The 14489-nt window shown below is 39.2% G+C and overlaps 2 protein-coding genes across 4 annotated transcripts in view; one reads left to right on the forward strand and one right to left on the reverse strand.

Moving 5' to 3' along the window:
- The window catches only part of DNAJC24 (DnaJ heat shock protein family (Hsp40) member C24), a 38757-nt gene extending 36933 nt beyond the window's left edge, over positions 1-1824 (forward strand). Inside the window, exon 5 of the mRNA XM_055723038.1 lies at positions 450-1824. Within this exon, the coding sequence (XP_055579013.1) occupies positions 450-574 (125 nt within the window). The 3' untranslated portion in view covers positions 575-1824. The remainder of the gene's footprint in view (positions 1-449) is intronic.
- Positions 1659-14489, reverse strand: part of IMMP1L (inner mitochondrial membrane peptidase subunit 1) — a 36526-nt gene continuing 23695 nt past the window's right edge. For 2 of the 3 annotated variants that reach the window (XM_055723035.1, XM_055723036.1), the window contains 2 exons: positions 6653-6763; positions 1659-1823 (listed from right to left, as the gene is read on the reverse strand). In XM_055723035.1, the coding sequence (XP_055579010.1) occupies positions 1755-1823; positions 6653-6763 (180 nt within the window). In that variant the 3' untranslated portion in view covers positions 1659-1754. Of the gene's footprint in view, positions 1824-6652; positions 6764-8098; positions 10239-14489 lie in introns of those variants that run through there. The other variant, XM_055723037.1, reaches the window with a different exon arrangement.

The following is a 14489-nucleotide window of genomic DNA, read 5'->3' on the forward strand; positions in this document are numbered from 1 at the left end:
TTACTTGCCTTCTGAATGAATGCTACTTTTTTTTTTTTTTTTTTTTTTTAAGCTGTGAGGGGAAAGTCCTACTTTCCTTCTGTTTTGTTTTTGTTTCCTGTGTTAGCGGTATGTTTTGGAACTATTCTTCACCTGTCTTATGTATGACTAACACCCCTTATTTTTTTCTTTTAATCTCTGTTTCACTGACATACACCTCTTTATTATTTGCTTTTTTTAAAGAGACTACACCAAACAGCCAGGGTCAGTGTAAGAATGCCTCACAGTCACTGAAACATTTTAAGAGTATAGTTATTTTTCTGAGTGACAAATGGTAGCACAGGTACTGTATTTACAATCCAGCAGTGGGAGGTCATTTGCTATTAAGAACAGCTTTGTGAAGAAGATCCAAAATAAATTCTTGATCCTTCTCAAGCGCTAAAGGCATTTTTGTTTTCTTTTTTTGGCAGATGAACAACGTTATACTCTCTCATGTCGATGTGGTGGGAATTACGCTGTCTCCCAGAGTGAAACCAAAGACGTATCTTTGGTTTGTTGTGACACATGTTCACTTGTTATCGAGATCCTTCAATGATTGTTTCAATCAAGCACACTAAGAGTTACAAACTTTCTAATTAAAACAACTGGACAAGCAGGGGACAGCATCTGCTAGAGAAACGTATGTTAAAGGAAAGGGGGCACTACAGGAACAAGTTCGGTCGGGCTTAAGAAAGGAAATGTGCCTGTTTGCTAACATTGCTCTGCAGACATAAGGCTTGGGGTTTTTTCCCTTCCACAGCTAGTTATTAAAAACCTCCAGAACAGAACACTTAAGTTCTGTACAACTGGAATATATCTCATGATCTAAATGACATTTCTTGCCCAGCAAACAACAGAGTAGCTTCTTTCATTCTCAGTCTATATCATCTATACATTGGGCCCTACCTCTTAGGTTAAATCCTTTTAACAGCTCAGATGACAAAATTTAATCAGGAGGCATACATGTGAGAATGCTTTGAAGATAATGAAGAGTAGGGTGCCTTAATGGGAAACAGGAACATTTTCTATCTCTATGCTAAATATTTAACTTCATTAAATCCTCACAAGGACTGGAGCCTTGGAAAGAAGTGGCAGAGATTCGCAGATCTAACAGGCTCATTTCTAAGTAGCAAGTCCAGTGCATAGGCACCGTAATAGTGCATCTATCTTAAGTTTTGCAGAAACACTTTTTAAATTTACTCTCTCCATCATCTGAGCAAATGCAGTCTTCATTCCTTAGATCAAAATTAACCAGGCTGCTGTGCTCCAGCCCCTACTAGGCATACAGTCCACTGGGCCAAACTAGAGCCAGTTTAAGGAGAACCCTACAAAACACAAGTGACTAGCAGATCCAGCACCCCACTGTTACTGTTTTCAGTTCCAGTCCTAGCATGCCACACTGCCCACATTGGTAAGTACAGCCTACATGTGGCTCTGAATGTGTGACAACATAGTAGTGCATTGCGCCTTCTTCATCCCTTGTTAAATGCGCACCTTGGCTTGTAGTAAAACCCAAAACCTTTTAATAAATCCAAGCACTGTGAACAGCCAGAGGAAACAGAGTAAGAGGCGCCTCATTTTTGTAGATGACAGCAGTATATCCCACTTTCAAGTTAGGTGTAATCTCAGAAACAGACATCTTTGTCAAGTAATACTTCTGTTTATTCTAAATAAAAATAGTTCCATTGGTTTTAGTAGAAAATGTTATGAAAGCTGGCAATAGTCACTTAAATCGTTCAATCATCAAGAAATCTATGGCCATTGGGGCTTGCACGTAGAAATCCAAAGTCATTCAGAGGCCATATCTGTAAAATAAAGTACAGTTACCAGAGATTTTAATCACAACTCAAAGTTTAGTATTTTCATTTGTTAATGCAATTGTTTCATAAACTGCATAATTTTTTAGCTCTTTGGTTGACAGGGTACATGAACTTTTCTCACCTCTGTAGAATTTATTACTCCTAGTAAAAGAAACAGATATTGGAGAAATCATCATTCTCCAACAAAGTGGCCGGAGACAACACTAATTTATATACAGCATGCTTTGCTATGGAGAGCCTCAAAAATTACATACATTTTTTTTCCAGCCTTGGAAATAAATGCATTCCTAGAAAATATCTTTCAAATTCCAAGTTTTCTAGCTTGTAAACTTCTTAACTTAAAAGACAAAGTATGTATTTTTGATCCATCTCAGAGAAGAAAGAATACCACGAACATTACCTCCCACTGAAAGAAGTTACATGAGGTGTACATTTGTGTTTTCAAGATGGGCATTTGAACTACAAACACCAAACCTTGGAAAAAAAATCTATAGGCTTATAGGTAAGCTTATACCATGCAAATAGGCATAAAGGGGTGGAGTGTCTGCCACCAGCTGGGGCTTTCAGCCAAGCAGCTCCTCCACAGAAAAGGAAGGAGCACAGATCATGACCAGGTACAAGCACAAGTGTCAGAGAATGATGTTCACCAGTAAGAAAAAATTTTCTCTCCAGAAATTAACTATATAGCTGTTCATACTACTGAATGCTCCCAGGAATACTTTGCTCTGAACATTCACTTAATTACATGTAGGCTGGTCTTGGATGCCAAAAAAAAAAAAAGTAACAGGGAATCAAGGACATTCTTTTACACTTTGTCCTTTGTCTCCCTTGACTGCCTGTGTCTCTTCACAACACATTCTTTCAAAGATGGCACGAGGGGATCAGCAGGAAGAAGAGAAAGAGATGATGTTGAAGAGCAAATGCCCTCTGTGGCTCTAATCCCCTAAAAATCTCACAGCCCCTGCTGAAGAGGAAGCCACCTAGAAGAGAAATGATGCACTACCTTGTTCCCAAAGCATCTGCCAGTATGATGTTTATCTTCCTCGTTTTTCCTTAGAATTTGATCTCAAGGAAGGTATGAAGTCACCTTCCAGGAACAGCAATTACTACTCTCTAACTGAGCTCATGGAACAGCCACAGCACAGAAGGAGCCTTTGCTGCTTTCTGTGTGGAGTGAAAAAGTAATTTTCTCAGTTTCAAGAAGGAAGCATAGTGCCAAGGTCCAATATTTCAAAGCCCATGACTTGTCCCCAGCACTGAAGACAAGGACAGAAGAGGCACAGGCAGTTAAGGATGGGCCTAGCAAGACACAGCATCAACGTACTGCTAGACTAGGACCATACGCTGCTAGAAGCTCCCTAGACTTGCCTCTGCCAGGCCTCCTGGCAGCACTGTGCTGAGCTGCCGTAGTGGGATTGTGCCCGGGCCCTCGGGAAGACAGAAGGATGAGCCATTCCCAGGACCTCAAGTTCTGTGGATGTGAAAAAGGCTCAAAGCTCTCTTACGCAAGTATCTTGGAAAATACATGTCTCTTTTGGCACCTGCAGTTAGGGAAGAGCGTGAGGAACATCTGCTGATACACAGAAATACACAGAGGTAACGTCCTATTTCTGTGTGTCATTAGCCAGCAAGCGATTTTAAGTTCCACGCAAATACGTAGAGATGAACCAACAACAGAAGGATATCTGTGATCTTGGTTAGAAGTAAAGCTACAGAATTCAAGGCTCTCCAGAGGGCCTGTGCTGACTGCAGGCTGGGTGTCAAGTCTTTGTTTGGCCTCAAAGGCAAACGGGAGTAGAAGGGAATAGGAGTACCCCATGTTGCAAATCCGAGCTGAGCAAAGGCCTGGAGAAGGAAGTTTCTTAGGCCATTCACTATAGCACAAATCTCATTTCAAGCAACTGAAATCATACCTATCGCAACTTGACTGTCTTTCAGTGGAAGTAACAACTTTGTTTTAAATATTGTTTTGACAATTTAGTTTCAAATTCATCACTGTAATCTCAGTGGAAGCGTCAGAATGAAAATGATGTTTTATCTAATCTGTCTGCAGGAAAGAATGTGAGAAACAATACTCATGGTCGGAAACAAGATGGAACAAGCCCTCTCTGTGAAACAAAGGCACGCCACTGTGTGTAGGAATTCCCAAGTCTTTTAAAGTTATGACAGAAGTTGACTGTGACTTGTTCGTTCAGACTGGCTATTCCAATTAGCAGCTACTTCCCCTTGCCCTCCTCTGTTTGGCCTACATAGATTTGATCTGATGGATGGGGGATAAACGGGGCTAACTAGCTCTTTTGAAGATATGCTACAGGTCTAGTTTTGACATGGAGCCTAAGTCCGGGGGACGCACAGGATATCCTACCTAGGACGGGATGAAGCACGAGTTCTGTCAAAGTGGGATTCCCTAGGCTTTTACTGAGTTTGCAGCTACTTTGAGTTCAGTGGCTTTTTTACGGATTGAGCTTGTCTCGCGGAGTGGCAGCTGATACGGTAGCAGGGAGAAAAAGGGCAAATATAATCATGTATCTTTATTTCTGTATGGGTTAAAAACTGGTACACCAACACTGACTGAGAACCTTAGGTCTAAACTTCACAGATAAGCTACAGAGAGAATTAACGTCTCTGTTTTGCCAGCAATAGGTTGCCTAAACAAACATGGTGCAAGCTCACTCTCTTCTGTTGAAATCCATTACTTCCAAATAATTTGGGGGTTTGCATCCATTATTAAAAATGTAACAGCATTGAAAGGCACTGTCACATCTGCTTTTTCAAAATCCACTTTAAGATAAAGCCACATAAGCTTCCATTATCAAGGTAGTAAAAGATTTTTCCGTGAAAGACAAGCCAAGGCCCTAGCAGACTACATCACAAAGCATACGTAGGTTTCTTGGCCAGTGGTCTAACTAATTAGCCACCACCATGCGGACTGGCTGTATTCTGCTGTCTTTCACCGTAATGTTCAACGGCAACACACAATAGCAAGATCACTGTATTCTAATGTGAATTACCATAAACAACCCAAACTGTAAACACTCATTTGAAGAATAAACCCATTTTTGCTTTTGTTAGGCACCATATACTTAAATCTCATTAAAATGTTAATAATCACTACTCTACGCACCATCATAAAACAGCTGCTGTAAAATTTGGTTGAATAATTATTTTGATTAAGTATCAAGTGATTGTATACTATCTTTTTAAACAGACAATATTCTGGAGTCCTAAAGTACTTCTTTCCATATGTAGTATCTGTGTGTAAATTCTATTCATTTTACAGAGTTTACTGCTTGCTAAATTGAGGGTTCAGCCCTCTCAGTTACTTCATTAAAGTTTCTCAAACACCTTCCTTGTTGGAGTACAAGCTAGACACAAATTTATTGCTGTGGAGAGAAACTGAATAATTATGGCTGCCCATATACATAGGCTCTTACTATATACATTATTTGCTTCAGTCTCCTTAAAGGAGTAAACAGCAGTTGGAGAATTTTTTTTTTCAATCTGATTATTAACACTCCATTCTTATTAGGAAGGCTGTCAGCATATTAGCTTCACTTATATGTTAGCAGTTAATAATCCAAGCTAAAAAACTTGGGTCATAAAAATAGCCCTATTTAGAATCAGTATTTTTGCTGTGGTGTACATGGTAAGGCAAACAACACAGAGAAGGAACAGACAGCACTCAGTAAACACTAGGGAAGAACTCAAAGCAAATGCTGTCCAGAACAAACAGGTCAGACAAAACTTGGTGGTGGGGCTGAGGGGGACATGTTAGTTGAGGTTTAGTAAGCAATTAGCGATTATGGTCAATAGCTGCAAGGTTTTTTTAAAAAGTCCTACGTTGTGTTCATAAAAACTGTAAATTAAGTATATAAAACTTTGTTACATTGGAAAGATTTAATCTTCCCTGTGCATGTAATACAGCTGTGCTAAATTATGGTTTTGTGGGTGTGCTGAAATATATGGAGAACAGTTTTCAAAACCTTTTTTATTGTTCTGAACGGCACCACTTTAAATCTAGCTTTCTAAAAGCTGTTGCATAAGTCTATAATACATATTCCTTTGTTTCTTAAACTTTTTACGGAGAGGAAGTTGTGAAGTTTCTTCTTTTTGGTAAATGAGTAAATTAATAATGCAGATAATATGAAAAAGTAATTCAGTGTGAAATAAAGCTGTGGAATTGTGGAAACAGAAGAAGGAACCATGGAGGTTTATACAACACAATATTAATGCAAAGCATTTTTTTTTAAATAAAAATGTGGCAGACAATTATGGTGGCACAGATCTGACTTTATGTTAAGGCTTTCTCACACACTTACGTTTAAAAAGCAGCAAGGCCAGTCTAGATGTCTAAAGTATGTATGCAAGTCCTAGAAAGATAACCTTTTCCTTCATATATTATTTTTTTAATCTATGGAACCACGCTTCTCAAATTACAACAGTGAAATACAGAGCTGCCCTTTCCTACCATTTTGCAGAGGCTAGAATCAAATTAAGGATAGAATGTATATCTATGCAGCATATGTGTGTGTGTATGTTTGTGGTTTGATTAGGTTGGGATTTGCTTGAAAAATAATTAATTCAGTTTTCTGAAGCAGTGACTGCTCAAAGAGTGCTCCTCAAAAAACAAAGTCCTCCCTCAGAAAACCCCACCGTGGTAGAATTATCCTTTTACAGCAAGTGGCTGGTGTGTTCAGGCTTTCCTGTACATCTGCTTTGGCCAGACAGTTAATGAGGCAACTATTAATATCCAACATGCAGGCATTAAAAATGTATTAGTGCAACTATATATAAATATATATATATATATATACCTTAAAACAAATGCGTCCTCTTATCAGTCCATAAGGAACAGGTCCGTAGCACCTGGAATCTGTAGAATTCCTGAGATTATCACCTTCTAACCAAACATGTCCTTTAGGCACCTATGATTAAGCAAGATTGAAATGTAAAAAGAAAGAAAACAGAATAGAATGGTATTAAGCATCGTTTGCTTTACAAGGTATTTCCTGATTTCTGTGTTCTGTACTTCATGACTGTATCCTGAACTAATTTTTTATTGAATCTATTAAGACACAGTGCCAGATTTGGAGGGTCGAGGAGGAAAGCTCCAAAGTATCTGTTCTATCTTGTGCTCAAAAACCAGTGGTTTGCAACAAAAAATCCAAAATGAAGATGTAAGAGGTTAGACCAATGTGACAGGGTCATTAATTTAATAGACTTCAAAAGAGGTCATTAGGATGTTGACTGAAAATCTGCCCTCCTGTCGCAGTAACAGCATGAACAGGGCAGCCACACACTCATCAACATCCTGGGGCCAGCACCAAGGCTAGACCTGTTAGTAGATTCATGATGAACTAACTGGTAATTGATTGTGACATCAATTACGAATAATCTCATCATTTTATCGGAGTAGGCTTGTCAAAGTTCTAATTAAGATCACAGTTCATTCTATGTGTAGGCAGAATCCACAACACATTATATTGCAATAATGATGATCACAAAACAGCAAATCCCTTTTTATAATTTGAAAATTAATGATGGTGACCTTACACTATATGACAAAGACCTTTCATTGCCTATATATATTATGCATTAACTATATTACATACCATACATTCGTGGCATTCACTGACTCAATGACAAAATGAGAAATAGCAACAGAGCTGTATTAGTTACCTTAATGAGAGTATAACGCTTTCATATATGAAAAAGTTGCTCCTGTAAGTCTTAAACTGAGATTTCCACTTGGAATATACAATAGTATTTTGATACATTTTGCTAAAAAACATTTCAGATAAGTAACCTGCTACAAGTTACCAAATGAAATACTTATTTTTCTAATCTGTTTTTGTTTCTAAAAATTCAACACCAGACTTAAAATTTAAAAATGGCAATGTAATCTAGATAATACTTAACATGGACTTTACGTTAACGTACATTTTTTCCCTTGAAACATTACTGTGCCCACAATTCAGAGAAAAAAATTACAGAAATTAAAAAAAAACCAACTTCACATGAAATGCAGAGTTTGAGCAGTATAAACATAGATGTTTTAGAAATAATGGACTCGTAAATACTATAGTCTACAGAATTCAAGGATAACAGACTAAAAATAAAATGCTGCTATAGTAGTAAAGTCTGGATGTAAGGAATAGAACCAGGTCCCCCAGCCAAACATTTGATGAAAATGCAGCTGAAGTGTAATTGTTGGTACTTAGAAATATCCGGCCAGGTAACATGTACTGGGAGAACCTTACCTTTAAGAAGCCTTTTGGGCTCTTGCTCAGCCACGCTGCCACCTGCCAGTGACCAGCCGGGGCTCTTGAGGACAGGGTGCCACCCCAGAGTCCTTTTGTTGAGCTGTGGCAAATAGATAAGCTATGGAGCAAGAGCCAACGGTTTGCCTCCAACAGTGGCAAGGAGAGATACTTGCCATGGAAGGCATTTGTGAGCTTGGCCATCTTCTCCCAGCCACCCCCTTGTATTCCTTTAGTACCCAGGACAGGCGCTGCAGGCATGCCGGAGGGCACACAACCTTGCCCTATCATTTTAGAATCGAGATGTGGAGTGGTAGATTAAACCCTTTTGAAACCTACTGATACCGTCTCCTTCCACAGTCTCCTGTTTAAGGAGTGCCGCTTCATTTGTTTTAAAGTGATCTTCTAGTTCTGTCAAGGTCCTTTACTTCTTGTTCTCCCAGTCTTTCAGTACAGGAATTCCATATGCATCTTGCCCGCTGCCTGTGTTCCGGTAGGCTCAGGAGATTGCCGGCATGTGCGTGGAAGCGCTTTCTCTGGGAAGGCCAGTTGATTCCAGCGAAATTACTTTGGCCCTCCTCCTACCCAAGCAACTTCCCAAACAAAATAACCAACCAGAAGTCAATTTAGAATAAAAACATTTTAAAAAATTCTATGCGGAGTCAAGTGACCTGTATAGAATATACACCTCAGCACACGCGGACATGTTTTTGACAGGTTTCTATTTAAGAATGTACCGACGTTCCTATTTTCCTCAAAAATTCTGTGGTATACAGCCTATTTAGAATGGCCAACAGGAATTGTTAGGTTAGCGACATACTCATCTTCACTTATTTCCAGTGCACCCACCTAAAGCATTCACTGTGTCCACATCTTACCCGAGTTTTTCAGGTGCACGTTACAGCGCAAAGCAGCATTCGGACCTTTCTGGTGCAAACTCCCCTGTCCAGCATCTACCAGAATTACAAGCCATACCTCAAACTACTCTCATTTTGAAAGGCTTATCTCAGCAAATCCACAAAAAGGAGAAGCATGAATTACTAGGAAAGGAAGGTTTTTTAAATGAAATAATAAAAGCAAACCCACATTAACATTTCACATCTCTGAAAAAGTGTCACTTCTTGCAACATGCTACTGTTTCACACACAAGATGCTACCAGCTCCCCTTCTACTTTACTGGTTCCCAGGCTTTCTCACTTTCCCCAGTTCATAAGGGAAACACAAGCATATCCAAACACTTCCAGACCTTCCCATCTTTCTTCCATGCTCCGGAAGTATAAAAAATAAATTGCTTTTGCCAGATGTGGCATATCACTTACTACTTCTAATACCACTAACAACTACTTGTCTAGATGAGATGTCCATAGTTTGCATTCCAGTCAGAACATCTGCAAAAATGTATATTCCTGCATCCTGAAATTCACCACTTTGGCTAACTTGCCTAGTTCTCCACGGCAGGTACGACAGGACCCTGTACCTCTGGATTTGTCATTCAGAGTACTGCCACAAGTACGATTTATCTGGTGTAATACCTTTGTATGGTGCCTGTCCATCATGTAGGCAGTTCACTACAACCTAGGATTAGGACAAGCAATGAAAATCACGTGAATTACATGAAAATGTAAAACCAAGTACCAGTGACAGGCCGTAATCATTAATAAAAAAAAAAGGGGGGGGGGGGGGGAAGTTGTTTACCCCCCTTTGAAATAAAGGCTACAGCCAGAATCCTTCAGGGGTTTATGCACCAAGCTATTTCTGGACCACAACTGATGTCAGTAGGATTACTCACATCGAATAAAGTTAACTTTGAGTACCAGCTTTTGCAGAATCAGAACCCAATTTGAAATACCTCAAAGCTATGCAAGCACAGTAGCTGAGAATAAGATACACTTTTAACAAAGAAAAAAAAAATAACTTGGAAACTTGTATTTTTAGTAAGAATATACTAATTATGCACCAATAGGCTGCTATTGCCAAAAAACCCAGGGCAACGGGAAAGCCACTTGCTTGACAATTCACAAGGCTGCATTTTGGTATCTACAGGCCATGGACCACAGACCTCTTGGGCAAAATGAATTGTATCTAAGCAGAACAACTGAAATCACGGTTACTATATTGACAAGAATGCCAGAAACATTTGACTTAGTTCTGGGCTGTGTGTAAGGGAAAACTGAAACGTTGCCTAGCCTAAGATGCGAAAGTCTCACAAGCCCAGCGACTGATTTTTCACACAACTGACTAGTGGGTCACAGGCAAAACCAGCAATTCCACAGCAGGGCAGGCTCGCGCGAAAACACACTGCCTCCGATCGCCTGCAGATTACTGCCTCTGCCTCATCAATCCTTGTGCCTCTGGTCTTGTGCAGATTATCTGAGGATTTATTTCCAAGGAACAGCAGTTCTCAGGCAGAACCAGTTATCTGAGGTGCAGTTTATATGCATGAGAATACAAGACACCGAGCAGACACATGACTCTTCCCCCTTCTCCTTTCCAAGGCTCCGAGGGCTCCGGTACAGGAGCTGATAGACCAGAAGGGCAAGATTATAATTTAGAGAACAACCGAGTTTGTGGCGGTAGCTTATTCTGTTCCAGCTCAGATAAATAAGCATCTTTCACTGCGGCAAACTGGCTACCTTTGCAGGGCTGTTGTTACTTTGTGGTATAGTTAAAGTGGCAAAACTGAAGTATAGGTCAGGTATTTATGCATACTTATTAGCATAAAACGTTAATTTACATAAATGGGCAGGGGGGATCAACAAAGGATTTTATTCTTTTGGTCTGACGCCAAACTTTGTTCTTTGAGTAATCTCACCAGCTTTAAGAGATGAGATGCCTGTGCTGCATTAACTGGCATACTAGAAAACCACTTACTGCGAGTAAGATTAACAGATTAAATTATCTGCCTCAAAAATATCCCCAAACTCAACTAAATGAAAATGGGCTTTTGTGGTTTGGGTTGGTTTTTTTCGTTTGTGATTTTGGGGTACTTGGAGGGTGGGGGGTGGGTACTAGAGATGGAGAAAATAGGGGGGTTTATTAAATAAATGGGGAGTTATAAACATTAATATCTTGCAGTCTCTCCTTTTGGAATTCCAAGCAGTCTGTGTTTGTCAAAGGGCATCAGCATGTACAATCAGCTGGGTGGGAGCAGATGAAGTTTGAACTTTCATAAGGTCACAGGTATTCACATCACCTCCAGCAATATCAAAGTTTCAAACTTAAGAAGAACTTTAAATCATTCCCATCTTTTCTTTTCAGTTCAGAGGCTTCCTTCTTGAGCTATGATAAGAACTAATTTCAGTGCTGGACAAAAGAATAAAGTCTGCAAGTTCTCATCTATCCCTACTAAGGTCTATTTAAGTGCCTCCTAGTTTGGTACAAGCAACAAATGTAATTGCTTCATGGCCTGCGGGTGCTCATTGAACAAAAGAAGCTTTTGTGAATAAACCACAGGTGTTACCTTTCTTGATTAAAGTGAAATATGATGAAAGAATCTACAATATCAAATGACAAATTTACTAAATACTGATTAAATTGCCTTATTTAAGTAAATTGCATCTAGTTAGGATAAAATATACACCATAGAAATGTAGGAGTTTGTTTTATCGCTCTACACTTAAAGTCTCACATAACTATTCCTTAATCCTTTATTTATTAATTCAGAACCAAGAGTGAATAATGCTTAGCAGATACCCTTTTTTTAATGATCCACTTGCTGTAGGCACTGTTTCTGTAGACTTACCATAAACGTTCAGATTAAGATTGCCATCTATATAAAACCCGACATTAATTAGCTCAATGTTTTCAAAATCAGCATAAGCATTTACATTTCCTTTCTCATGCTGAAGCAAGCTACGAAATGGTAGCAACCACATCAGAACTCTAACAGCAGAGCAGATCTTAAACCAACAGCTTCTAGGTAAAAGGCTGGAATTTAATACTTCTTAGAAGCGTATGACAGAATGAATTTACCTTAAATTCACAGGCATTTCCATAAGGTTTAGCGTTTTCCTTTTACTTATTGAACAGTTTGAGCTGCTTATGAATAAGACAATGTGCTTGTCCCGGTTTGTTTAAATACACATATTAAAAAGAATACATTATGACCTCGGTCCAGATTATTATGAGAAAGACGGCAATGAAACACTAACAGGTTTTTACTCAAATGAAATTCACTGTGATTAAATATTTATATTACTAATTCATTCTCTATCTTAAGTCACTGGCTGTTTTAATAGAAAATTTATAAAAAGGAATGATATGAAGACTTGTCTATCTTTAGGTTTTGAAATGAATTATTAACAAATATTAAAATCACATAACCTTAAATGGTAGCAGTGTTAACTCATGGGCTACAAGGAAACTAAAAGTATATTAACTTAGATTTGAATTTGTAAGACTTTTTTCTATCACACAAGCATACCAGATGAGCATTGATCTTCAATAAAGATTGGGGGAAGATTTTACAGTAATCTGTGGAAGCACTCATAGGTTATTTGAATGCTGGTTTCTAAACCATTGTTGCTCCTTCTAAATTTTGTGTAATGCACAAATAGCTACCGCTGTCCCCGAGCTTGCTTACTTGGAACTCAAAGGGTTTGATCACTGCACTCCCTTCTGTATGGGAAAGGGCACAGAATTTTCATGTCAGAAATAGCTATGCCAGTCAAATGATGACAAAACATGCTTTCTGTTACCACTTTGGGGCTATCGCAGGATTCTCCAAATGTGTTAAATAATAATTCAAACGCTTGCATGCATTGTTTACTTTACATCTATAGATATTCTCCTTTAATATTCAGATCTGGAGTATATTAAATATGCTGATCTGAATCAGCCTGAAAAGCTATATATTCAATTTTAAAAATCTCTAGCTGCAACCCTCAATTTAAATTATTAGCCAATTTTCCTTTTCTAAAAACATTATCAGCTAAAATTAAAAGTAATAGAATAAAAACTATGAGCACATATTACTGTCATGAAGAATAATGCACAGATGTTGCGCATGCTTTCTTCCCTCTTTGCATTAAAACAATGGTTCTCTTTTGAAAACAAAATCATTTTGCTTTAAAGAGTGAAAAAATATATTAGCTTGTTAATCCAATACAGTTTTGAAATGTTCATAGGCCAAAACTTTCAAAACAAATCTCCTAGCTACAGTTAGGAACTCCTGGAAAAAAAAAATCAGAATATTTCTGTGATTCATCAGTCCAGACTATTATTAGCTTCCTTGATTTACAGAAGATTGATATTTTGGAAGAAAATACTGATTACAAATCCAGCAAAGATTACGTAGCAGGTTACACAGACTTTTCTCACAGCAGTCATTAAGAAGGATTTGATGCTTTTCTTCCCTAGAAAACAGATGATGTAACCGGGTCACCCTTAAGTATAGGTTTGAGTACAAAAAACCCACAGGTTCAACCCGCAACTGGAACTTCCCAGTTAAAACAGGTTCAAACCCCAACTGGAAGTTCCCAGTTAAAACCCAAACCCTGTTACCACCGCTGGCATGCCCTGGCCAAGGCATACGTGTACAGAGTGATCCAGCTAATAAGCCTGGTAGCAACAATTGCCGATAAATACTCTGGGCAGGGGGAAGAAATCTTCAAAACATCATCCACCAGCTCCATCAGGAGAGACCTGAACCTCTGCTCATCCAGTCTGAGGCCTCAGCTCTGCACCGTCTCATCATTTAAGCCTAGCCTTAGGTAGTACGTATAAAGAAGGACCTATTTCATTTTTTTCCCTCCATTCTGACATGAAGAAGATACAGGCAGGATAAAACTTGTGTTCAAAATCTTCAGTGAGTCCTTGAATAGTTGGTTTCATCATCGTGAGCAGCCTCCTAGAAGTTAATATTGCATCTGGAGCAGAGGAACAACAATCGTATAAAATCTTGAAGGTTCAAACCAATCTGACACCAGTGCAACCAAGACACTACTCCACTGAGGAAAAGCATCTAGTACTGTAAATTCAGAAATGAGTGATCTTGAAACAACTTTCCCTCAAATCAAGACAGAGAATTTCTGTATTGTTTCCCTTCAGGAATAATAAGTTGGCTAAACAGAAGAACCAGGGCCATGTGTCAGAGCCTGGGCAGTGCTCTCCCCCACCTCGGTGCAGCTGTCTCGCCTCGGTTCAGACCATGGGGAAGAGCTGTGTAAGGAAGAGATGTCAGAGACCTCGGTGCTGTGTTTAAGCTGAGCCTCTCGCTGCTGCCCCATGCCTGAGCTATGGTGTGGGCATGCCCATGGCTGGCCACCCACCTCCCTGAGCTCACAGCCATGAGGACAAGCTGTGGGAACAGCACCAGTGCTGTCGCGTTAGGTCAAGCCACTCATATGTTCCTGAAATGCCAAAAAAACCCAAAACCACAACTGCAGAGGTA

This window comes from Falco cherrug, chromosome 10 (genome assembly GCF_023634085.1).
Source record: "Falco cherrug isolate bFalChe1 chromosome 10, bFalChe1.pri, whole genome shotgun sequence".
Lineage (NCBI taxonomy): Eukaryota > Metazoa > Chordata > Aves > Falconiformes > Falconidae > Falco > Falco cherrug.